Below are 27,739 nucleotides of genomic sequence, written 5' to 3' on the forward strand. Positions count from 1 at the left end.
AACCAGAGACATCGGTTCAGCTCTGACCAGGATGTGCATGAGGCATCGCAGCATTGAGGCCAAACTTCGACAGTTCACCAAGTAAGATACATGTCCTTCCTTGACCTTCTTCTTTTGCTTTCTTCCCTTCCTTTACCTCACACTGTAACCCGGGGGCCCCCAGATGTTTTCAGCTCAAGAACAAAAAGAGAAATTTGGTGTCCAGACTTACAACAATACATCATGAACTGCCTAAACATCTACATTTATGAAACCTCTGATATAGAACACAATAAACCACATGACAGACTTACTTTTCTGTTGTCAAAACACTGTCTCTGTCCTCTGTGTTTCAAATGGCTTAAAGGGATAGTTCACCCCAAAATGAAAATTCAGTCATTATCTCCTCACCCTTATACTGGCTGAGGGTCAGGTTCAGTTTTTTTTAGTTCACAAAACAAACTGGAGTTTTCACAGGAAAACAGCATCATTGAATCTCCCAAACAATTTAAGTGACCAGTTTTCAAACGTAAAAAAAACACCCAGTTCAGACAGTGTGCACATGTACGTGAATGTGGCTCCAAGCTAAGGATCTACAGTGAAGATTTAGGCTAAAAACATGGTGTAAGTGACGTCTTTCAAGTTAGCTTGGCATGTTGGGACCAGATGAGCAGTATGGAGGCATTTTTTGGGGGTTTTCTATTGTTTTTTACATCTGAAACCTGGTCACCATTCACTTCAATTGTTTAAGAGAAACTCCAGCAGTGTTTTGTGGACTAAAGAACTAAATCCAACCTTCAGTCAGCATGAGGGTGAGTCGACAGAGACTGACTTTTCATTTTTGGGTGAACTGTCCCTTTAAGCAAACACTTAGAAACTTTTTTTTCCCTTTGTTTGGACATCATGCGCGTGAGGAAATCATGGAAGTCATACTCAACATTAACTCAGCCAGAGAGCATGATCCCAGTTCCCTAAAAATTTGGTATTTCATGTCCTTGTCCTTTGTCACACATGGTGTTGAATGCTTGATGCACGTTATTTGTCTTTTCACTTTATGGTTAAATGAACAAAACACTAACCTATAACACTGTATAATAACATAACCATTGCCTTAGCCCCAAGATTAACTATACAAGAGACTTTGCGCCCTAATAATAACTTGAAACACAGATGAATTTTTAGTTTTTGCCCCTTGTAATGCTGGAACAGCCAGAACTGTGACGAGACTTCCCTGCTTTTAAGATGACTTTTATCTCTCTGTCATAATAACATTATACTAGAAGTATGTACAGCTAATTAGTGCTAAAATATATTGACATTTAATTGGACTTAACTACAAAAATCTACCCAGATATATGTTAATACTTTGTATCAGTGGATGCCTAAACAGGTTTACAAGCACACTATCAGTTTCCATGTACATAGGTGTGAGACCAAATATACAAATTAAGGGAAAGCATAAATAGTTTATTCCATATGTCTTCATTCTTAAATAAACTGTCCTTATATTGTATCTGTGACTCAGAGCTCGGGCTGAGACAGAGCTCGCAGAAGTGTGCGCTGCATCGTCCTGCAAAACCACACTGACTTGTATCAAATACCAAAATCTTAGGGTGTCCTAAGAGAGAGATCGCACTCTCTTCTTCTATTAGGAAATTAATTTACACATCATAGCATTGTTATGTATTTTATGCTGACAATTAGCAACCCAATAAAAAGAGCTCCATGATGAAGTTTGGGAAAGACTGCATCAGGGTTCTTCAGAAGTTAATCCTCGTGTGTTTTCATCGAAAGTTGACCTTGTTTCTAGGATTATGATGGGACCAATGTTTGCTGAGGTTTTCTTGTCAGCTGTATGGATTCCATTAGGGGCATTGCTATGCCTGTGCATATTTAAACGACTGTAAATGAATACAACCATTGGCACGCAACACAACCCACTGTGGAAACCTCACCCAGAGTCTGTTTTCAACCATTGTTTGCCTTGTCCTTCATTCTCCATACTCTCTAATGACTTTTCCATGGCAAAAGCTATTACATTAATGGTGATGATGATGATGATGATGATGATGATGATGATCTATGACTGTAGTAATGAGCGGAGTCCCTTTGAAGTTAATCTAGACGCTATAGTGTGTCTGTGTATCTGTGCATGTGTTCCAGTGATCCTACATTTACTGTATGTGTGTGCATTTGTATCACACATGTATGCATGTGTGGGTAGGCAGGGGGGCAGCAGTGTTCCAGATACTAAAATTATGAAGTGGAACGACACGTGGAGGGAATTTATACTATGATCTCATTCCAGAAATATACTGTAGGTTTTCATTTTTCAGTGGGGCCTGGTGGTCGGAATATGGTGGTCGCTGCCGTTTACACTACTGTCAAGACTCAGTGGAAATATTAGTCCCAGGACTGATTTTGAAACAAGGCAGTAGTTATTGGTGTTGTATCTAAGTTGTCCTTCCTTTTAAATCCCTGTCTCTGCAGTGCTTTGATGGAGAGTCTCATCACTCCTCTCCAGGACAAGATTGAGGACTGGAAGAAGACAGCCAACCAGCTGGATAAGGATCATGCCAAAGGTACAAAGGTTATGATGCTAATTCATGAAACCACTGCGCTACAAACTTCTTGCCCCATATCTGTGGCCTATACATCAACCTACCAGTTCAAGCTAAAGAATAGCACTGCATTAAAAAATACAAAGGAACAGTGCTGGTGTGAACATGTCACTACAAGAACCAGCGAGAAAATGTAATAAGATCCAGCAAGTCCAGTCTGATTAATATTTCCAAGAGCTTGGAGGCTTATCAGACCCACAAACCCAGCACAGCTGTTTCTAATGCTATGAGGCTAACTGTCAAAAGTTGTCATCTTCATAATCGTGAGGTTGATGTTCACCATTCACATTACAAAGTCATCCTCCAGGAAGGTGATCTCACAAGTATTTGATTTTCTAATGCAGGATGTTTCCAAATGATGTTGCCAAAGCTAAGCCAGGTTCAACTTTTGAACTTTTCCAAAGTTCAACATTAACCATGTCCTGTGGTCACCAAATATTCCATGTAGGTGGCCAGACTGTGAGCCCTTGCCAACATAACTTTACAGTTCCACAAGCAGCACAATTCCTTCACTCCTTTTAGTTCAACTTTCTAAACAGTAAACACAACTTGTTTCCAGCTAGCTACCCATATAGTATGTCAGTGCTATTGAAGTATAGGTTTGCTCAGCTTTCTCAAACTCAAGGCAGACTATGAAAAAAATAACTGCAACAAAAATTTAGGGGTGAACTGAAGGAGGAGTTGAACTTTCCTAGAATATGACACATCTAGAGACATTATGTATTGCAGTGTGTGCTGCCAGTTGCCTCAACTAGCCAGGGAGTCTTGCTAGTTTTTCAGCAGAAACAATGGCCTCAGTAAACACCAGAACTCATCAAAAAAGTGGATAACACAAGTGTTACAGTTAAGGAAGACTGTGTTAAGTCGTGTAAAATAGCCTTTTCTGTATTGTTTTTACAAATGTTTACATTTGGGCAACCAAAAATGCACAAAATTTAGCCTGTATGCCTTATATTTCTTGGCAGAGCTTTTGTGTCCAGTTCTTTACTGTGCCAAACTAATGAATGATGATGATTGAGCTGTGCTCTTAATGCAGTGCTGTTGTCAGTGAGGTCACAGCATGAGGGTGCTTTCACACATCTAGTTAGTCCAGATCCAGTTAAAAAACAGTTGTTGTTGTTGTTTGGTTCATTTTATGTTCACAATGACTAAAAGAAACCAAGAGCTGCAAGCATGACGTCACACGATTGGACAGTTTGAGGACTGTCATCACTACATGCATACACTGATTGACTGCAAGTCATGCTGCACTTTACTGATACTGTCATGTTTAGTTATGTTTTCTGTGGGCTCACAATTCAGTAACTGATTATGAGCATTATTAGTCAAGATTGTAACTGGATCTCATATGCCATAAATAGTGACAAGCTGACAGAATGTTGCATCTTATGCTGTAATATTATGAGGGGAGAAGTTGCCACGTGGTCGCTATGTGACTTTTTAGTTAGGAACTGCTAAAATATACGGAGTAGAACACAGTCCAACAAACCACTGGTATAATTCCTTTATACCATCTGTTTGATCAGGGAAAATCCCCTCTGTCATGTGCTGATGCATACATCATAAATGTTTCACTTACAGATTGCTTAGAAACTCACTTTCTTGACTGCTCATAATTGGCAGATAGATTTGATCATGGTAGATTTTAGAAAGTAGTAACTTTAAATTGAATGTGAAAACACTCTGAGATTATTTCTATGTATTATAATGGGTTTTCTCATCCTTTTATATAACTCTTACTGGTTTCAGTTCTCCGGGAGTGACTGCCATAAATCAAGCCGACTTTGATCACTAAGGGTTACTGTTTTCCTCCAATTAATGTAAAGTCTGTATGAGTGAACTCTTGGTGGCACTGCTTCTGGAAGCGTTTCTAAGTTAATATTGGAAATGCAAGATAATACGAGTTCACACTGGGGGTTTTACATTCCTGTCACTAAAGCATCTCTGTTCATCCTGTTTCAAGAGTACAAGAGGTCACGGCACGAGATCAAGAAGAAGTCATCTGACACCATGAAACTACAGAAGAAGGCTCGTAAAGGTAACAACCGGCAGTCTAACAGTCGAGCTCAGGCTCCTCTCACATTTGACAGAACAAGAGACAGGAGGTCACATTGTAGAGGTCAAATAACATTGTGCAAGGTTACTCAGACACATTAAATTCTACTCCAGTGGTATCAGTGGTGGTTCTGTGCAGCTCATGTGCTGTAGCTGTGGAAACTTTTGGACATTCGGCTCATTTTTACCTCCAGTATCTCAGTGATCTCACCACTGTTACTGCAGTAGTAGTGCCAGGGAAGAGTAGCCTAAATCAACACCAGCAACAATAACACCTGAGCCAGAACTGGATCAAATGTTGATTTATGGTCTGTATCTGATTGGGATGCATGACAAAACCATTACAACACAGACTCAAAACACAGTGATTACATTCAGTGCCAACACACACATACGGAAAACTGACTGAGGTCAAGAACCACAGACTTCATGCGGTCTAGGTCAAAAGAATTGTGGGCTAATATCACCATCTAGTGGTGCTAAATCGCATTGCAGGTCTTTTCTCATTTGTCCTGAAACACTTCACTCAGTGATGCAGCAACCAATAATTAGTGCTTTCTCTCAGGAACTGCTTCCATTCAGTTGCCAGGCAGATGACTACATGAATGCATGATGTCTGTGAAGTAAATTTCAAAATAATAGTCCCTTTTATGTATATATTGTGTTATTTTGATTTTGCACTGTAACGGTGAGTTCATGTTATGTACTTAGAATTGTATTACCTACATTAAAGGGATAGTTCAGATTATTTTAAGTGGGGTTATATGAGGTATTTATCAATAGTCAGTGTATTAGCTACAGTAGATGCCACATGTAAGCTAAGCAATATACTACTGTGGACAGGGTTAGCCACAAAACATATTTAAGTCACTTTAAAAAATGGTACACCTAAAAGACTCAATGTCATTTTAAGTATGTGCTATATTGAGGGTGTTCTCATTGCTTTACTTTGCCATCTGACAGCTGTTTCTGACAGGAAACTGTTGTTACATGAAGCAAATATCTCCAAACAAACCAAACTCCATAGGCAAAAAAAGTAATTTTACCTTCCAGAGAACAGGAGATTCTGGTCTACCGCTGCATCGATCTCTTAGTTTGTTTGTATTATCGTGTGATTTCTGTGTTTTAAAAGGATAGTTTGGATTAACTGAAGTCACACAATAACACAAACAAACCAACAGATAAAGGCAGCAATAGACCAGCAACTCCTGTTTTCTGCAAGATAAAATTAAAGTTTTTGCATATGGAGTTTGGTTGGTTTGTAGAGCAACATATTTGGCTTATAATACTGTCAGTTTCTCATCAGAAAGGGCTGTCTGGCAGCAAAGTAACACAGTGAAAATATTCTAAATATAGCATACACTTAAAATTATATAGATTTTTTTTTTGTATGCTGGTACTCCTCTCTTCAAACCAGGGGTGTGCCAACCAGCATCTACTGTAGGTAATACACTGACTGTAAAATTAAAAAAAACATTAAACAATACAACATCAGTTGTAACAGTGTAGTGTCCTTTGCTGTTGTGTTTGCGGGTGTCTGCTCAGTCCTGTCAGTGCTGATGCTTCGTGATATTATTTCTGGATTTAGTTTTTGGTTGCAGCGGTGTTATTTTGCTCTAACCTGCAGTGGCACTGTGGCTGTCTTGTGATGGCTTCCTTGTACTAACCTTAACAATGAGTTCTGCTATTTCTGCTCTCTCTCTCTCTCCCCTTTTTTCTCTCTCTGTCCCCCCCATTTCTCTTTCCTTATTTTGCTTCCTTTTTGCTGTCTCCTCCTCTCACTGCTACCGTCTCCACTGTCCCTCCCTCCCTCCCTCCCTGTGGTATCTGTCCCCCTGTAATAGAGATGCAGGGTAAGTATCAGCCTGTCGCTCGCTGCAGCTCTGCCGCATCACCTCCTTGATTTACCCACATTCCCAACCTTCTCCTGTTGATGACCTCACAAGCATGTATGTAGTAGAGACTAAAACCCAGCTAAACTCAATTTATCCAACATATAACTTGGTGGTTGATACCAAACCTGTGACACAAAGGTTTATGATTAATACACACAGAAATGTTCCTGTGTTTCCATGGAAACATTTCTGTGTATGTTAAGCAGTTGTTTTATGATATGGATTAGTCATGAAAGTTGACCTCAGGGCAACAGAGAGAGCCTTGTAATCAGGGCTGGATTAATCTATCGTCCCCACTTTATGTTTATACACTGCAGTAATTAGTAAATATTTATTAGGTTGTGAACTTAACTTCCTTTTCACAGAAGCATAATATAAACTGAAATGATAAAAGCCTTAAAATTAGATTTTATATCAAGCTCTCTCACTGTCAAAATTATATACAGGAATTTAGTGGAGCCTACTAGTATTTTCTCATTAACGCTACATAAATATACATTATTCAAGGTGATTAATCTTTAAATTTGTAGTATTTATTTTAAATTAAATTAAGTTTCTCAAGAAACATGATCAGCATATTACTCCCAGCATACATTGTTTGAGAGGCAAAACTCTCCCGAGACCCTTCTATTTCATAGTTTGAAGAAAATATGCTATGTGTCTCTAATACATTACAATAAGTCATGGATGCCTGTTTTCACAATAATAAAAACACTGCAAACAAGTACATAATATAAAACTTATTTGATGAGAAAAGTTTGATTTGAATATTTACAAAACGACCCCAATTCAAATTCAGTTGACTTAAAATTTGGATACTATTTTTTCTGGCACTCCTGCTGCTTCTCCAAACCGGGACAATACTGACGGGCCTCTACTGTACATAATACACTTACTATCACTAGAAAACAGAGAAACAGGGCTATGGTATTTACTTTTGCTCAAAACGTAGAAGACCTGCACAACCCGTCAGACCCTCTAAAGTTAGGCTAAACTCTGATAGCACTGCTGGGTAGCAAACTGGGCCACTGGTTGTACTAAGCTGCTCTTGAAAGGGCCTCATAAAAAATGTACATTGTATGTTTTCACACTGTAACATCACTGTGTGTTTGGTATTCTGAAGGATGTCTCAAGTGCTCCCATAGTCCATATGTGGTGAAATTTTCTGCAACACAGTGGCTCAACTTTTTGTTTCCACTGGTGCACGTTTACCACAGTGGCACTGCCACTTGTTTCTGGTGCGTTTCAGCTCTGCACCATTATCCTTACCAGCTGCATGACTCTCAACATATCTAAGTTATTTATTTGGAGCCTAACAGTGTGCAGAAATTTCTTCTAACGTCTGATTCCAGCATTATGCTATCAAAACTGTTCCCTTCAATATCTACAGGAACATTGCATTGATTTTTGAGTGGTGAGGAGTTGCTTCTGTCTCGATCAGACTGTCTGCAGAGGCAGGCAAACAAATAATGCAGAAGTACAATCTGTTGTTTGAAAAAACATATCATCTGGAGGAGTTTTTCCAGCAAATGAGCAGGGAGTTTTGGGTGTAACATGGAGGCAAGTTAAACACTGTCCATTTGCATATACTGCCCACACTGTAATGATACGAAGCTGCAGAGAAGTTTCCCTTTAAGCCTCATGTTATATTAGTGTGCAGCTTTGTGTGGTGCACACAGCCATGTTGCACTGACAACAAGACAGTGTTTGTGATTACTCTGGGGCCACAAGATTAAATTTCAGAATTGGGTATTTCAAAACAAGAAGATGTGATCCTGATCAAGCAAATTCAGTAATTGAATCCTACCCAGAATCCAGATCAAATATTGTTTTGCAATATTTCAAAACTCCAGGGTGGAGATGATGATAGTTTTCACTCTAAAACTTGGGATAATCCTGGTCCCACTGGAAGGGTGGATTCAGAATGGCTTCAAAGTGGAACACAGAGTAACACAGATCATGCCAAAAAGAAGATTCATTACAAATGTTACAATTAACCAGAAAAGAAATATTTTCAAGCTCCAAAAAATATGAAGGATTTCACATTTATTCCCACAGAAGTGCTATGTGCAACATAATTCTTGCCCTGCACTGAGCTTCATAATATTACTGAAGAACACAGAGTTCTTTGCTGTGATGGAAGGGATCATTCATGGCCCTGACCTACAACTGGCAGCAGTACAACCAGCTGGATAATCATTATTTTACTGAGGGTCTTTTGATCGATAAAAATAGTAGTAATGCTGCCATAACAGTGTTCTTGTTTCATCAACCCAAAGTGCTAATAATGAATACAGTGATAACTGGACTGCAGAGATGATTATAACCATCACCAGCAAAATCCACAGTTCTAGCCTGTGCATTAAGTGCTAATGCAGATAAATTAATATGAATATTATGTTAAACTATTATGTGGTTCCTGACATTTTCACGTGCCTGTATCAATGAAGTGTTACTTTGACCAACAGATGGAGGCCTTTCCAAAGACTCCAAGTCTAGATTCTGTTATCTAGATCAGAATGATCCAAACTGAAACTTCTTTAAATAAAGAATACAAAACCTACAAGATCAGTTTTATTATCGATTTTTATTTGTTGCATTGTTGTTGGATAATTCTGATCTAGATTAAAGATTTTGAAATACAGGCCCCAGGTGATCAATTCATGTTTACTGAGCAGTTACAGTAGCCTGTGAAGGTATAAAAACATAAAATGCAGTCCTTGTGAAAAAAAAAAAATCGTTGAAAGTTGCAATGTTCTCGTAAAATACCAATGTTATATAATTTGTAGCTCAGTTAGTGTGACTCAAGGAACAGGTCTAGATCAAAGTGTGCAGGAGTATTTGAATTTGTTATAATTTCACATTTAAGGGGTTAAGGAGGTTTTGTGGTACATACAATATTAAGAAATTAATTTACAATTATATCAAAACAAACTAACTGCCATAGGTTGATCTTGGAGCTCACTCTGCCATCACACAGACAACAACATGAAACCACGCACCAAAATATTCCTGAGAACACAGTTTTGTCTTGTGTTGTTGCTGGTCTAACAATCACTGACAGAAGGTTATGTAACAGTTATCAAAATTCAAAGTTATTAATAATTATGTGAAACCAGCTGCTGTGATTTTGGTTAGAAAACTAGTTGCTCTAGGTTTAGTCTCCTGGAGACAGACTAGAGTTCAGCTTCTGTAGTTTTATAGCTGTTTGAGAAGTTGAAGTCGTGCAGCTTCATCCTCGACAGTGCATGATGTAATTTAACTTCTTCCTCCTTGACTCCTGCATGACTTCTGTAGCTGCCACTATTAGCTCTGTAGTCACACAGCAGGGTTTCTGCTCTCATGCTACTCCTCCTCTCCTGTTCCCTCTTTCATTCTATCTCTGTAACCGCAGTCATCTCTGCTGACTGTTTTGCATGCTGTAACACTACAAAGACTTATTTCATGTCTTTCTTTCCAATCATTGCATATCATGTTTTTATGTTAACAATAGATAGGATTCAGATTTTCTACACCATAGTTATGCACCTACGTCTTACCTTTTGTAATCAACCGATTGCTGTGAAATCACAGCAGGTAGTAATGTTTGAAGACTGAAACACATTATTTGTGCTTTGGCTCTGTACTGATATTATACCGGGACACAGACAGAGAAGACTGCACACTCTGACACACTGTTATCAACTTTGTATGCAAACATTTAGCCCAAGTCTTAAGCTATATTGGGTGTTTCCCCAAAAAGTCACAACTCTGATAACGCTAGCACAGAAGACAGATACTCATATATACATGGAAGTATCCACAAGACTGAACTGTCTTGAACTGAATTTCAGCTAACGCTCAGAAAAGGCTAACAAATATTTCCCCCTACTGAACCAATCTTGATTATTTGCTATAATTGATATTTTTATATTAATATTGCAATGTATAATGTGAAAAGGGTTGTACATAGAGACAGGCAGACAGACTGTCACCTGACTCTTCACTTTCTTTCAGCCTATAAGTACCTTTAAAGGACCAATGTGTCCAATTTATAGAGGTTTACAGACAAACCGAACACTGGCTCTAGAAAGGGTCTTACATTTTTTTCATGACTTTCACGGCCCCCACAGCTTCTCCTGCACACTGAGGCAAGATGTTTGCGATCTGCAACCTCACTGTTAGAGGCTACTTAATCCTACACTCTGGTCCTTTAAGTACTTTTTGCTTTTACGGACTGCGACTTTACCGTTTTGTCTCACTTTTCCTGCTCTCGTCAATGGTGGTTTTGGCCACGGCAGGCAGCTGTGTTCCTGAAAACGCTCTGAGAACACACTGTATGCTAGCTGTCTAGCACCAAACAACAGACAGGTATAGTTAGCGACTTGCTACTGAAGTTGGTGGAGACCAAAACAGAGGTAAAAGACAGTAAATACAGGACTTAACATTTGTTAGGGTGGATACAAACATGAATGCTAATGTTGTGCTATGTCTCCAACTAAACTTGATCAAATCTGTTCAGTTTCAGATGATAAAGGAGATAAATAAAATATTATTACTGTAATAACCACATGATTAGACATAGGCCATCAAGCTGTTGGCTTATCAGTTACATCAGTACTAAATGCTCTCTGGATATGCTTTTTATATCTCTCTATACAAAATACACAAGACATTAGGTCATTAGAGTGGCTATCTAATACAATGATAAATGATACAGACATAACATGATGTTCTTACAGTACTGATTTCATACACAGATTTAAAGTACAGAGCCAAAACATCAAACAAGGTGTAGCTGCTTACTTAGTTTCATTCAGTCTATGCTGCATAATGTATATAGTTTGATAGAGCAGTGCACTATGGGAAACACAGGCATGTCAATGCTTGTTTTTTTTTTCTACTGATAAAAACCCACGCACACTTTTCACTGATCTACACCTCCATCTTTCTCTCCTACTTCCTTTTCATTGCTCTCCTCCGGTGAAAACCTTTGCACCACTATCTTCTCCCTTTATCTGCCCATCTCACTGTCTTCTACCACAATATTTTTTTTTCTCTCACCACCAATGTACCCTCCCCACCTCAGGGCGAGGGGACCTGCAGCCTCAGCTGGACAGTGCCATGCAGGATGTGACTGACATGTGCCTGCTGATGGAGGAGACGGAGAAGCAGGCGGTGCGCCGGGCCCTCGTGGAGGAGAGGGGCCGCTTCTGCACCTTCATCGGCTTCCTTCAGCCTGTCGTGGTGAGGGGCAAGGGATGGAGAGGTGGTGACAGAGCGGAGGGAAGGGAGGAGGAAAGGATGGGTAGACAGGAGGAGGGCTTTGTGTCACTATAGTGACTCAAGGGCTGTTTGTTGTGATACACTAAACCACTGATCACAGTACAGGACTCCATATTTAACTCCATATACAAGACAGGGAGGATTAGGAATTTCAGTCCTTGTTTCTGTCTTCCTTTTTTTAGAACGGAGAGATCGCCATGCTGGGAGAGATCACCCACCTCCAGGCCATCATCGATGACCTCACTGTGCTGACAACTGATCCTCATAAACTGCCCCCAGCTAGTGAACAGGTGAAACACCCCCCAGCATGCAGGACACGTACAGTATAAAGAAAGAAAGAAATAATAACTAAACCTCACTCTCTTTAGCCCTTTACCCCACACGTGCACTGCAACTGCACTTATCCTGACCAGTAATTTTTTGACCTAGGGGCCGGGCCCCCGGGTTCTAACATTTGCAGTAAATAGCAAACTTAAGAAACAGAATAAAATAGATTATCTTTATTTGTCAGTGCAGCATGTACAACGAAAAATTAAAATGTCAAACCAGTCAGGGAAACATTCAAGGTTGTATAAAACTATAAGGGAGCATAAAAATAAATAGGTAGTTCAAAGAAATAGTGTTAACATAAATAAGATATAAGATATAACCACCCAGTCCAGCAAGCATGATGGAAAATAGGGGCTAGATTTCAGACTAGGGAATAGTTTTTACATTACATCACCTATACCAAAGTTTGGGGTTGCAAATTTTAGGCATTTTTTACTTTTAGTTGAAAACATTAACATTATATTTTTTTTATATTTTTTATTTTGATTTTCTCTAGTTTTCTTCTCACTTTCCTCTAATTTTAAGCTTGATAAATACAAAACAATGTCAAATGACATTCAATTGCTGCCATTTCGACGGGATGCATGATTAATTATTGATTAATACATTTTTAATTATAGTCTGAGGTGTAACTTGCTTTAAAACAGATTTTCCTTTAAGAAGAAGAAGGTAGCATACATTTTTTAATCCCAGAGGAGAACTTACATTCATTTCATTCTGTTGTAATTTTGTTGTACACACATACACAGGCCTGAAATACACACACATGCACGAACAGGACCTATAGACCCCGAGCAGTGAGGGGTCCGGTGTCTTGCTCAAGGGCACCACAGTTGTGCCCAGGAGGTGAACTAGCTCCAACTACTAGTCCACACTCTGTACTTTGGTTCATGTGGGACTTGAACTGGAAACCCTTCAGTTCCAAAGCCAAGTCCTTACAGACTGAACTACTGCCGTGCTACTGTGTGTGTACTGTGTTGTGTGCACACGAATTCTGATTGGACATATGCCAAAAAAAAAAAAAAAGAAGTAATTTTGGTGCTTTTGTTCCATGGTATCGTGCTTCATCAAGCAGCTCTAGTCAGTTTTGCTATTTATAAAATGGAATAAGTGCTATGGAGTGATTGCTTCAGCACTACCATCAGCTGAGAAATGCAAAATGCCGGTGTTCTGATGATTTGTGCTTCCTTGTCGAAAAATGCTACTGTAGCACAAATCAATAGCAGACTAACTCTAACCCAGAGAAGAGCTAACTGCAAAACATCATCATTACAGATGAGTCCACCCATAAAACATACAGAATGTCTTCAACATGTGAGAACACGTCTGTTGCAGACAATCTCCCAATGTTTTTTATATGTGTGAGGGCAAATTTGGACAAATGTCCCAGCTTGAGTCTCAGGACAGCATTCATATGTGAAAACTGCTTTTGTCTCTCACAGGTGATTAAGGATCTGAAGGGGTCAGATTACACCTGGTCCTATCAGACCCCTCCTTCATCTCCGAGCAGCTCTGGCTCCCGCAAGAGCAGCATGTGCAGGTATTCACACACACGTACACACACACACGTACACCCAGACATGACCAACACCTTGTGTTGTAAACCGTGTGAGTATCAGAAAGAGGAGCCTTCCTTGATCTTTATGTTCCACTGTGACTGTCAGTCTTTCTGTCTGTGTGTCAGTCCATCATTACTGTTTGTCCAGTCATCTTCAGTTTAGTGGAATCACAGTACGGAAGCCCTGAGAGGCAAGTGAGAAAAATATATTATATAGAGTTATTTTCTCTCCTGTGTTAGTGACTTAGGAACAAGAGGAAAAAAGGTTTCTCATCTGTAAAAACAGATGAAAAAAGTTTCAGCAGGTCTTTTTTGCCAGGATTGTTGGCTTTATAATACTCATTTTTGCCAAGTGCACCACTTGCTCCCTCGCCTAAGTTCTAAATAGGACTAACAGCAATCAAGTTATGTAACATTATTGTCATGTCTTTCTTTTGGCAAATATGTATTTTAATTAACATCAAAAATCAGCAGCCAAAAGAAAGACATGACAGTAATGTTACCTAACTTTTGCTTCAGCCTCTTGTGGCTAAAATGAGTATTACAACAACAAACACTAGTGACTGTTACAAGACTCACACATTTTGTGCTAAATATGGTAGGTATGCAGTACAAGGTTTAATTTAAAACTAGCATGAGTGAACTTTGCGTTGGAATCAATAAGCAGAATCAAAATTAAAATGTCTTAATAATTCTTTTTGAATTGGAATTTGGAATCAGTTAATGCCCAGCCTTACCAAGCAGACTTATCCATGCGGCCACTACAGATGCTGATGTACTGCACATGTTGACCAAGCTGAGTCCAGACAGAGCTGAGTGAACAATGATTTTAAATTTTGGCATAAATAGTAGATATCATCAGCATATATATGCACAATTGCTGCTTTCTTTACCTGCAAATGCCAACAATGCTTAAGAAACTTTCAATAACCAAATGAAAACTACAAGAAGATAAACTAAAAATGGGTTCCTTTCGTTCTTTGTCTGAAAAAAAAAAATCACTTTGTGAGTGTGTATGTGAGAACCTGTCTGAGTCAGTGTATGCATGTCGTAGCAGTCGCCCTCCAGGCAAAGCTCTGCAGCATGTGACTTCACAGCCTTTTGCCTGTAGTGTATATTGTGTGTTTGTGTGTGTGCACCCTGGATCCTCATAAGCTTACACACTCTCTGTTTTCCTCCCTCCTCCCCTTTTTTCTTCCCCCTTTTCCCTTACCACAACCATCACTCGTCTTTTTCTTCACTCGTCTATCTTCTAATGTTTTTGTGTGTGTGTTTGTGTGTCTTATTTGTGTGCACTCATGTGATTTGCCCTCTTTCTCTGCTGCTGGGTGATTGGTTACCCGGTTTCCTTTCATTTCGGGGTCTCTGCTTATAACTGTTACTGCTGTGTGACTCTAATGCATCTTTGCATTTTTCACTAACCTGATAAACCAACAAACTTGCTGTCAACTACACCTGAAATTCACTCCATCACATAAACCAATCACAAAATCCTCCGACACACCCTCCGATCATCAATTAACCATCCTCACCACTCGCCCCCCTACTTCACCTTCCTCTTCCATAATCAAACCATTACTTTAACACTTCCCTGTCATCATGCTCACTACCCCTGAATACTGTTCTTGCTCTGCATCGGCAATTACCACCTTCATCCTCACTCTCACACTCTTCACCCTTCCTTCACTCCACCCTCCTTCCTCCTCCCCCTGCACCTTTTTCCTTCCACCCTCCTGCAGCAGCGTCAACAGCGCCCACAGTAGTGCCTCCCGTTCGTCGGGGGGAGGCGGTAGTGTTGGTATTGGTGGTGGTGGAGGCTCCCAGCCCCACTCACCCACCTCATCATCATCCTCCTCCTATCGCTACCGCAGCAGCCTGCCGCACCAGCCTCCGCCACCGGGGGGCATCGCCGCCCACCGCCTCAGCAGCGTCTCCTCCCACGACTCAGGCTTCGTGTCCCAGGATGCAAACATCTACTCCAAGCCCCCCTCGCCCATGCCCTCAGACATCACTAGCCAGGTACGAATGACTCACACACACGGAAATTTTGGTATCCAGCCACGTCACTGAATTAGCATAAAAACAAAAAATCGACATTTGATTTTCGAAATTTATTCTGGAGATCAACCAGAATTATCTCAGCATACTGGGATGTTTACCTTGTTATTTGAAATAAACATGGATATTTAAGCTTCACACTCAATGCCCACAAGAACATATGGACTCCTGATGGGTTTTGGCAAATCAGTGAACAAAGTTTTGTGTTTTCTTTTGTTTTTCTCCTGTAGAAGTCATCCAGCTCAGCATCATCAGAGGCCTCAGAAACATGCCAGTCTGTCAGTGAATGCAGCTCCCCCACCACTGTAAGTACCCTTATTCATACTGTACAATAGGGAGTCTTCTGCAGTATGACACTCACACAAATTAAAAGTTAGAAAGAAATTCAAGTGCGAGACAGAAAAAGAACAGGTGCATTCTGTTATCTTAAAAACAGACCATTATATGTGTTTATTTCATGCCAACAAATAAACAGCTCTTAAATTATTGGGTGTTAAGTTAAAACAGTCTGGACGCCATTTGTTTTTATTTAAAAAAATCCTAAGAGAATTCCATGAACCACATCAGCAAAAGAAGGAGGTGAAATTTAAAACTTAAAGTCCAGTAAACTGTAAATATTAATCCCATACTTCTGAGCCTCGCGGCAGTCTCTCAAAATAAAACATTGGTGAGTTCAGCAATCTCCAAACGGAGTACCTCTTAAATCACGGCTTCATTCTTGAAAGGAAAATTATGCACTTTTCATGCAGATGTCCAGTCTCCGGTAAATCTTAAATATAGTCAGTTGAAGCGATAAATTTGTCTGTGGGTGCTAAATTGTCCAAGAAAGCACAGTTCTCCTTCTCCTCCAAGGAACTGTGCAGGCAGTGCCTACATGTACCAGGATGCAGTGCATGTGAGCTTCTGATACCCACACCTGCGTTCCCGTTTATCACCACCCTAACCTATTACTTGGCAAAAACATAGTGTTAACTGATAAAAATACTAAAAATACATCTAACACACACCCTGGCTACCTGAAGGTGGAGCCTTGAAATCTGAGCTGAGACAGCTAGTAATTCTTCTCAGTGGATGCAGCTAAAACAGCAGTTTTTGCAGCAGAAATGCTCCGCTTTCTCAGTCTATGCTGCGTTTCCACGACAAGTACCCAGGACATTTAGTTCCAGGAACTACTTTTCAAGGAACGAACGCTGCATCTCCACAGAAAGAACCTGGAATGTTAAGTTCCAGGAACTACTGTTCAAAGAACTAAAAGGTTCCTTCATGAAAAACAACAGCTGGACGACAATGAAGCCATATGGAGCGACGAACCATCATCATTATTTGTGCGACAGGAGGACAGTTCCTGCTGGATTTCATCCTTAGCATAAAGGTGCAATAAGACCTGGACTTCGGTCTGTCAGTTGGAGCCTTTCTTCTGTAACTACATGTTGATGTGTTGAAGTACAATGAACAACAAAAACAACAAAAATAGCATGCAGGTGCAGATTTTGAAAATTGGTGGCTAAAATGCTACAAGTACTCAACCAATCAGAATTGTTTTTTAACACTACAAGCCCCAACCCCAAACTTCCTTTACTTTTTGAAAGTAATACTCCCCAAGCAGGGATAAAATAATGTCCTTGTAACTTAATTTAGACCCTGGTCTCTGTGGTGGAAATACACTGAGTTCTTCCAAAGGTTCCAAGTCCCTGGAGAAAGTTCCTGCAATAGAAACAAGGCTAACATAGCACCCACTGAAGAATTTATGGCTTCAATTGACTACATTTACCATAAACACAGATTGGACATCCACATAAAAAAATGGTGAATTTTCCCTTATTAAATTTTGCTCACTCAACATGCGCACTCTGACACCTACAAGTTATTGTTATTAGTTTTTGTTTTTCCTCGGTCCATTAGTGTCCACAGAAAGTATAACTCATCTGATATCATTAGCCAAGTTTAGAAGAATTGGTTCTGCAGTGAGTTTGCTCATCCATCCAAAATCCAGTCTTGTAGTGGTTATAAATCTATTAAAACAGATCCTAGGTGTACTTTTCTTCAACAACATGTTACACACTTTTTCACATTTTTTTAATACCATTTTCAGGCAGCAGTGATGAAAAAAGAAAAAAGAAAAAAGTAATTTCTGGTAAAACGGAGGTATTGTTTAAAGAACTACGATGGCTGTGGTGGAATAGAACTATACAACACATGCTGTTTTAAATGAGATGTTGCATTCAGCAAAGTAGCAGGAGTTGTATTTTAAGAGTTTAATGGATTTTTCAAACAGCTGGAAACTCTGACTGTCGGATTGGTCAGACAAACCTCCAACAAACAGGCAGCCGTAGCTCTCCAGGTGCTAAATGGGCTTCCAGCTGAGAATGCTTTTTGGTGGCTCAGTAACATGAAATCAAACAGCATCGACTTTCTTTACGAGAGAACAATGAGTAAGAATGCACCTCAGACACGAGAAATTCGTTCGATTAATGTATTTCCTTATGCTCGCCAGACGACAAGTATTTTATTGCAGCAATTAGATTCAGTTCTTTTTTTTTTTTTTGCAGGCACATAGTGCAAAGTGGTATCTTCCAAAGCATAAAGGAAATTTATTTTGTATTTTAGTTTGTTTTAGTGGTTCAGTGCAGACAATAACAATTTTAGTTTAAACTCAAAACAGGTCAGCAGCAAACTATGCATGAAACATTTTTATTCTGTGCTGTTTTTGCTACTATAATTGGTGGAAGCACACTCAAAAAAACCTCTCCAAAATCACATATTCCTTGTATTTATGCTTGAGAGATGAGTATGCACATCTGTTTGCAGGAAACAATACAAATCCAAGTAAATATTCATGTCTGATTTTAAGCTGAATCTATCACCCACAACAGCTTGTATATGACTGCTTTTTCCTTTCAGTCGAGCCTTTACAGCCATTTGAAGGCAGTGCGTTTGAGATCCATCTCTAATTTGAGTGACATGGGTTGTCAAGATGGATTGCACGCCCCACATCTGCTGGTTACCTTGATTAAACCTTGCACAGCCAACCTGAGGCTGATGTACAGCACGCATCACGCAAAAACTATTGCTTGTATCTGGGTATTTTTTTCCCTTAAATTAATGAGGAAGGTTGAGATTGTGACATCTGCTGGACACAATGGAGACACACGTTTTCCTTGAAAAATCACAAGAGAATTAAAACTCCCTTGTGCTGTTCAGGCATGTCATAGGAGTCATATGCAGTCAGTATGCTATTATGCAAACCCAAGTGTGTCACTGGTAACTGTACATTTCATTAGTTTGAAGACAATTTGAGCTTGAAAAATAAATTACACTTCATAATTAGGCTGACATTATCCGGCTTTACTTCACTTCAAATTATAATATAATTATAAATATAATTATAAATTTACACATTAAGCCTCTCATCATTAATTTAATGATGTATTATTACCTTCTGTCAGGTGTATTGGCTGCATCTGCATATGGAGGTTTATGTTTAAAGTCTCCTCACATGGGAACATTCTCACTTATTCGGTCCTGTGTCTCTGTGATGGAAACTTCCCCACTGACATCCTCCTCCCATTGTGATCATCAATTGCCCTTTGCTGTCGCGAGACTGTTTTTTTTTTTTTTTTTGTTTCTTTGAAACCATTTTCAAATTGTGACGTTTCTGCTTTATCACAGTGACAGCTCAACCCTCAGGAAACGCAGCATTAACAGCACTTGTTTTTCCCCATTCGTGGCTTGAGCAGGTCTATAAATTCCACTGTCGTCGCTGTTAAAATTACAGACTTTATGAATCCCTGAAAGGAGAATTTAAAACTCCAAACTCCTCAAGTTCTTTTTACTCTTTGATGCCATTTTCATGAATGAATACTTCCTTGCATAAGGGGTGGCAAGCACTGCCTTATATGCTTTTATTGAGACATTATTTAAGCTGATTTATCATACACATGCACTCAAACACACACAGTTAGATCATTTACTGAGTTATCTGAGGTTACGAGCATTTGCTGAATCTGACATGGTGTGAAGGGCTCTTACGAAAATGCAGTTTCGAAAGTAAGAGCAATTTAAAATATTTTCATTCTGGATCACCACAAAAAATTGTAAAAAAAATATGTGTGGGCCTGTTCACAAAAAGTTCTCAAACAGTATTATAGCTGAGGTTTTACAAGAGAAAAAAACTTGAGGGATGAGGCGTTACTGCTCGGTTTTGCAAATGCACATCTGGTTAACTTCCCCACCTCTGATAAAGAGTGGTACACAGCTGCTGCCTGAGCTGCTCTATAGGGACCATCCATCTCCTACACTTGATGAGACAGTACTACAAAGCCTCCTCTCCATACAGACTTATGCAAGCACATTAGCAACAAGGTTATAAAAAAACCCACCATTGGCTGTATTCAGTGTTATAATTATGCAGATTTACTGTCAAATTAAAGCCAATTTAAATGCATGCTTGGGGCTGCTTTAACACATCCCATGACCTTTCTAACATAAACATATGAAGTAGCTGTGAAATGTGGGCATTCTAAGCTTCACTGTCTTAGCACTTAGACTAATTAGTTTTCATTTAGAGTCATTCTGATGCATGGACAGCAGTAACTAATTCTGTGTTGTCATATCTGTTCCTGCTCTGCTGTTTCACACTGAGAACGCGATGTGTGTGTGTGTGTGTTTATCGTAGGTGTGTGAATACATGTGTTGCTTTTATTCTCATGTGCGTGGCTCAGTCGGCTGCCTCTCTGTCTCTCTGTGTCTTTTTCTTCCTCTGATGACGCGACTATGTCTCTCATCCCGCAGTTTGGCACGTCCTTCGCTACCTTCCGCCCCGCTCTCTCTCACTCTGGCTCCACCAGGCCTCTCTCTGTCATTCTTCCTGCTCCTGCGTCCCCACCCTATATCCGCCCCCCCGGATCCAGCTCCTCCTCTCCCACATCAAAGGTTCCTATCTGGAAGGTTTGTTTCTCCATTCGCTTCCATCTCTTCAGTTGCACCTTTTTCTTCTGTTTAATGAGTTGCAGTTAATGCAGAAGGTTTATTTTCTTTTAATTTCTTCACCTTATTAACTCATTCATAACCACATTGCTTTGCTTCCTTAATATGTTCATCCCCACTTGCTGCGTGTGCATGCATATTTTTTTTGGCCTCCCCTGTCTCGCTCACTGGTTTTGCAATCTACCAACTGGAGATTAGTCAAAACTACGCAGGGTGTGGAGAGCTGACCAATAAAACTCATTAACATGAACATATTGAAACACTCAAAAAAAAAGCCCCGCCCACATACACCCACGCACTCTCATTCCTCCACGCACCCGGACACAATCCACGCAAAAAAGGCCCCCTTCTCTCTGCACTCAGATGAAGGGCTTCAAACTGCTGGATAGTGGACAAGTCTCTCGTGCAAATCCACCTGCCACTTCCTATTTATTAATTCCACTCACCTCTTCAGGATTGGTCCAAAGCAGGTCAGTATGAGCAGCCGGTGGCTGCGGCGGCGGTTCAGAGGAGAAAGGAACCTCTGGATAGACTGAGGGAGAACGAGGCGTCGCCAGGCTCCCAGGGATATGCTGGGCCATCGCACCCTGAGGACGCACAGAGATCCAGGATGACCCCAGCGACCATTGCTGCCAAGGTAATGCTGAATGCTGACAAACAGGCTAAAAAATAAAGAAGAAGGAAAAGCATGAATATTTGTGCAAATTTGTGAGTGAGTGTGCAGCAGTGCATCAATGTATGTCACTGTGGTCAGTCGATTACAAAAGCAATATATCTTCTAATTACTGTACAATAACTTTGATAAACTGAAGACTTCACTAATCTCATCTGTCAAGTAACATTAAGTTGATAAAGGAAAAGAAAATAGGCTAAATGTGAGTGTTATGGTGTCCCCAACACTCAGTGGTGGACTTTTAAGGGAAAAGAAAAATCCATCATCCATGTGGCATAAAAAATACAATTCCAGGAACACAACTGCATAGTCATAAATAAAAGAACTTTAATAAATATGGGCTGTCTGCATTCGGCATCATCTACGGGGGACCGTAGACCGGGGTTTTTTGCCTCTCCCAAGTTAAAGATGGGGGCACGATGTTTCCCCAATCCTGAGGCAAAGCAGGAAAAAAATAAAGTTGTATCACGTGCTATATCATTCTTAATATTTAATTTATATAGTATGTGTTGTGTTGCTCTTGTGTGTTACTGACCGAGCCTCTTTAGGTAAGGTGTGGGTAATCTGTGTGTGTCACATACACTTGCAGGTTTGTTGTGGGAAGTGTCAGTGAGAGAAGCACCAGCACACAGCCACAGAAAAGTGCTGTTTGCTATTAGAGGTAGTTAAGTTACTTTAGTCAGCTGTAAAGTGTAGATAAGCTCAGGCTGCAGCATAATGGTAACTGAAAAAGCTAAGAGTGTTGCGTTCACTGCCACAGAAGAGAAAAAAGTTTAAGTCCAGTTTAATCCTGCATCCTTAACAGCAGAGTTGGAAAAGCGAGATTGTTAGCAGCCATGAGACAGGTCAAAGTCAATTAAATAGACTAAAAACCAGACAACAGTTCAGAGCTGCAGATCTGGAAATGTAACATGCAATCATGTCAATCACTAAATCGGGCTTCGTGGGTAGAGTGTCAAACGCATTTCCAATCAACAACAACAAGTTCGTAACCTATGTTAGTGGATGACTGATCACAGACACTGGAATTCTTTCCTGCGTCGGCAGGAGGGATAACTGGAGCCTGCAGTCTTCAAACGTCATCAAACGTTACATGCCTTTTTTTGTCCCCCAATGTTTGACCCAAGGCTGTCTGTCAAGAGTGTCTTGACAACAAATTATCCACTACACAAGCTCTGCCATAAATCTTGAATTGCACTACATTACATAGAAAAGTGGTTCTAACATTTTGGCCAGAATATTAGAAACACCTATTTATATGACCTCAGTAATAAACATAAAGTAGAATTATTACTTTTCCCAGAAAAACTGAAAAATTACAAGGCTTGTAAAAGAATGTATGGCAGTTATTGATTTGTTGTATGAGATCACATTAAAGTGTAACTGATGATTGGTTGAGGGTATCGTTTTAAAAAAGTGACGTAAGGATGGATCACACTGTGTATCAAGGAAAAGAGAGATCACTCTAGACGGGATGCACGATCCAGCCAAAAGCTGGTGGTACATTTTATGCCTGAAAAGCTTTTGCCTTTTCACTGCCTTGTTTTCCTTTGAGGGTGAACCAACCTATATGGCAAAAAAAAATACATATTTTTTTCATTGGAGCTGGTCCAGATGATAAGCACTACCTCATATTACTGAACATTTTCCAATATGAGAGCTTTTGTTTAAACACCCACGTCTAAAATAATTATAGTCATGAATTTATATGCAAGCAAGTCATAAGCAAGCATCAGCGGAAATTTCAGCCACCATTAAGTAGATTTGCTTTTATTGCTGTGGATGGTGTAATGGTTTTTATTTTATTTTTATTTTTATATAATATTTTACTGTGAAATATTAGCACGTTAACTGGCTGTTTGGTGTTGCACTTACCATGTCTGAGCCTATTTGAACAGTAGGTAAAACTTCTTAAATATTCCACGTTATTAAAAAAAAGGATAGTAATAATTCTTGAAACAGCTGGCTAATTAAATGTCTTTCCACTCTCTTTCCTCTCTGTGTGTCCTCAGCATGGAGAAGAGGTTTCTCCAGCAGCCAGTGACCTGGCCATGGTGCTCACCAGAGGACTGAGTATGGAGCAGCAGAAAAGCAGCAGGGACTCCCTGCAGTACTCCAGTGGCTACAGCACAGAGACCACAACCCCGTCCTGCTCCGAGGACACAATTCCTTCACAAGGTGAAACTCTAATCTGCTGTCCACCACCACTCTACCTACTGCAGCTTTTAATATTGTTCATCATTCATTTATTAAATCCCTCCTGGCTAAATTTATCATTTTATATTTTGTGAAGTCTCAGGAAAGCCAACCTGTCAAAGGATGGTGTTATTAAAGTGCAATACCAATATTTACAAGCTCTGCATAATTATCCTTAATTAACTTTTTCACTTTCACTCACACCCCTGTTTTTAATTCGTAGTGTTATCAAAATCAAACAAAGTGAATTATCACCTACGCAGCAGGCACAGTTTATGACAGTTTCCTTGATGGCAGCTGGGAGGTGACAATATAAAGATGAAACTGAATAATATTGAATGTATTTCTGCATCACTGTGCTGGATTTATACAAATACTCTACCAAAATAATGTGGCCTTGCCTGTTAATCCATTTAAATGCTTATTAGTTACATTTTTCCTGTAGGGAGGGACTGATTAGCATTTACAGTAGCCAATAGTGCTGTGTGTTAGCCCCACCCCCCACCATGCAGCTAAAGTTCATAGATGTACTGCTAGGAACGAGAATGTTCTTAGCTTCTTGAACAGAGAGTTCCCAGTGAACATGGCCAAATGGGACAAAACTAGGCTGTGAGAACAATGAACCTCTTCTCTGCTCTTCTCAATCACTCACGCCTCATTATCTCCTTTTTAACCCTTCCTTTCTCCCCACATCAGGTTCAGATTATGACTGCTACTCAGTGAACGGTGATGCTGAAGGCCCTGATGGACAGACAGACTTTGATAAGTCCTCCACCATCCCTCGCCACTCTAACATCGCCCAGAACTACCGGCGTATGATCCAGACTAAGAGGCCAGCCAGCACAGCTGGGTTACCCAGTGGGGTTCTTGGTCCCGGGGCTCACGGGATACCAGGACAACCCGGTGTAGCTGTTGGAGGTGGAGCAGGTACTCCAGGCACTGCCACCATCCGCCGAACCCCGTCTACCAAACCGGGCGTGAGGCGCACACTATCCAACGCGGGGCCCATCCCCATCCGACCACCCATTGTGCCTGTCAAGACACCCACTGTTCCCGGAGACTCGCATTCACCAGGCGCTGGTGGTGGGTACGCAGGTGGAGGGCACGCGGGTGGCGTGCCTGTGCGTGTGGGCAGTGAAGAGTGTGTTTTCTTCACTGGAGTTGAGGATGCACAAGGAGCGCTTGATTATGTGAAGGCGTCACCGAAGCGCCTCAGCCTGCCGAACACCGCCTGGGGATCAGGGGCGGCGTTAGAGGTCTACGCCCAGCAGCACGGGGGCCTCGCGATGGCAACAGGCTCAGGGGCCGGATCAGAGGAGGATCAGATGATCGCGGCCAATCGGCACAGCCTAGTGGAGAAGATCGGCGAGCTGGTAGCCAGCGCACACGCCCTCGGGGAGGGGCAGTTCCCTTTCCCTGCCCTCCCCGACGACCCCACCCTGCCACCAACGGGCCCCAGCGACACTCAGACAGGGACAGAAGGGGCCGAAGGCTCCGGTGACATGTTGACCACCATCAGGAGAGGAGTCCGCCTTCGCAAGACCGTCTCCAACGACCGCTCGGCACCGCGCATCTTGTGATTGGAGGAGAAGTAGGAAGAGGATGATACTTGTCAGCCAATAGGGAATCAGGTGTTGGTGTGGTGCAACCCAACCGCCTAGTACATACACAAAAACTTAACCATGTAGGGAAAGCTATAATATAACAGAAGATGAGTAAAAACAAAAACATACACAAAAAATAAGCCTAAAGACGTCATTAGAGTAAATGATATATAATATAATGATAATATTAACATTAATAATGTTAACCCATGCTGACAATTAAAAGTTAAATATTGACAGGCTCCTAGCTGGCCACTATAACTAGTGTGTGTTGGACGCATGTTTGTCTTCTCTACACCTTCACCCAGGGACGGAAAGACTCGCAGGTAAAACAGATAAGATAAAAAAAAAAAAAAACGGCAAAGAAAGAGAGAAAGACTGGGTTCTGTTTGCCAACTTACACCCTTCCCCATCCTCTTCTCCAACTAACCAACTGTCTAATCCCAGAAAGACTGATGACTGACGGAGGGGGCCAGTGGGGGCAAGAGAGAGAGAGAGAGGGGGGGGTCAGAGTGCCATGTGAACAGCTGGATTTGAATCCAAGCTGTCTCAGCAGCAACATACTGTACTTATTAGCCCACTGAACTGAAGCTTTGGTATTAGCACGGGGAGCTAACAAGCCAGGGGGCTCCTCTGGTTCATCCTAATGTAAGAGTCTTTAAAAAAAATACTGTTGGCATTGAACCGTGCTAGTGCCCCCTTCCCCTCTCTCTCTGTGCGTGTAGTGTGTGTGTGCATTCATGTGTATGCATGTGGGCAAACATGAAACGTGTGTGTACATGTGACCGATTGCGTGTGTGTATGCGTGCGTGCGAGGGGGGTGGGTAGAGCTCTGCTGCAGGACAGCTGGTTACCCAATGAGGGCAGGGCTTTTCTCCTGTGTGTTGTGCGTGTATTTTCTTGTTTATATCGTGACGTCATTTACCTTGTTACCACTGTTACGAGAAGTTACGAGAAGTAATCCAGGCGTATAGATATATTCATATATATTTTCTAGAACCAGAGAGAAAAATGTTAAATCAGAAATGGAGCAATAAATGTGTTTTATTTTCTTGTTTCCAAGAAGAGGATCGATGGGAGGACTGTAAGGTTCTCCTTTGTCACATTCAGGCAATCATCAGGAATGCTAAATTACACATTGACTGTGAATTCATTCTGGCGCGTCTCTCTCCCTGTCCCTGTCTCTTTCTGCTGGAGGAAATGGATTACAGAATTGTTAAGAGGAAAAAAAAACTGTAAGCACTTTGATAGGTGGTAGAGTGTGTACAATAGCCACTAGGTGATGCTGTAGTCATACTGTATGATAGAGGGAGAGTGGAAGTGAGAGAGATAGTTGCCAATAAGACTGCATCCTGAGGAAATTATTTAATTTGTAGAAGAAGAAGACAGAGAGAGAGGGACAAAGAGGAAGTGATAAAGACTGGTGGAATTGGAGTGATTGGTCAAATGAGAGACGGGATAAGAAAGTAGAGAAAAATATTGATCTAGAAATGGATTGAACGTCAGTGCTCTTCAGGGTTCTGCAACAAGCCATCGCCTGCTGTGGGTTGTGAATGGTACTGAGGCTTTTTATGATGTGGCTGCACTGGTGTCTGAAGGCCTGAACTCCTAATGCAGAAAATACACTGCACACATAGGTCAGACTATTGTTTGGATGTAGGCTTAAAGGGTTGCTCCACCCAAATTGCAAATAGAAATATTTGGTAACACTTTCTATGATGGCCATTTCTATAATGCATCATAATGCATTATAAACACTCTTGTAATGTGTTATATTGTGCCTACGGAAATTTAAAATTATACTTATAAGCACTCATAAATATTCATAGTACTATAAAACGATAACATATTATATTGTTTATAAAATGCAATATGATGCATTATAAACACTTATAATGTGTTATACCATGCTCATAGATATGCATAATTATAGTTATAAGCCCTCATAAATATTCATAATGCTTTATAACAATTATCATACCACCGTATGACATTCTGCTTTGTCTGCAGAATATAATTCAATATAAACATACTTATGTTCTATTAATTATAGTTAGATTATAGTGATTATAATGCATTGTAATATGGTTATAATGTTATTACAACTGTGACACCTGTAATAACCTAAATAAAATGTCCATAAGTAAACATCACTTATGAAGTATTATGATACTTAGGGATGTCTCAATAAAACTTTTTCACTTCTGATACGATACCGATATTGCAGCCTTGAGTATTGGCCGATACCGATATTGATCCGATACGATATCAGCATGAATCATACATACTTTTATTACTTATTTTGTAGTGTGGGATATTAGAAAAGGCTTGATCAAGTGATGTTACTCAAATAGAGAACAATAGTCAGCAACCAGAGTCACCTATGGATAGAAGTGCTGGAGCGGAAAATGGACTGGATCGGAGCGCTTATATCGGAGATTTTAAATGCAGTCCGATAAAATCCGATACTCGTTTTTTGGCTGATATCGGACCGATATCCGATATAAATATCGGAGCGG

The 27,739-nt window shown here is 40.5% G+C and overlaps 1 protein-coding gene across 2 annotated transcripts; it reads left to right on the forward strand.

Moving 5' to 3' along the window:
- LOC146333308 (protein MTSS 2-like) lies at positions 1-27,232 on the forward strand. Of its 2 annotated transcripts, XM_084722062.1 has the most exons (12): positions 1-81; positions 2,470-2,561; positions 4,564-4,638; positions 11,619-11,776; positions 11,998-12,105; positions 13,588-13,685; positions 15,443-15,722; positions 15,992-16,066; positions 20,553-20,708; positions 21,202-21,384; positions 23,433-23,598; positions 24,313-27,232. In XM_084722062.1, the coding sequence occupies exons 1-12, from the start codon at positions 32-34 to the stop codon at positions 25,194-25,196; spliced, it is 2,325 nt and encodes a 774-aa protein (XP_084578188.1). In that variant the 5' UTR covers positions 1-31; the 3' UTR covers positions 25,197-27,232. The 2 variants fall into 2 exon arrangements, with proteins under 2 accessions (XP_084578188.1, XP_084578189.1); XM_084722063.1 differs by lacking the exon at positions 20,553-20,708.
- The last annotated feature ends 507 nt before the right edge of the window (positions 27,233-27,739 follow it).

This window comes from Lutjanus erythropterus, chromosome 1, assembly GCF_056507025.1.
Source record: "Lutjanus erythropterus isolate fLutEry1 chromosome 1, fLutEry1.hap2, whole genome shotgun sequence".
NCBI classification, from domain to species: Eukaryota; Metazoa; Chordata; class Actinopteri; order Lutjaniformes; family Lutjanidae; genus Lutjanus; species Lutjanus erythropterus.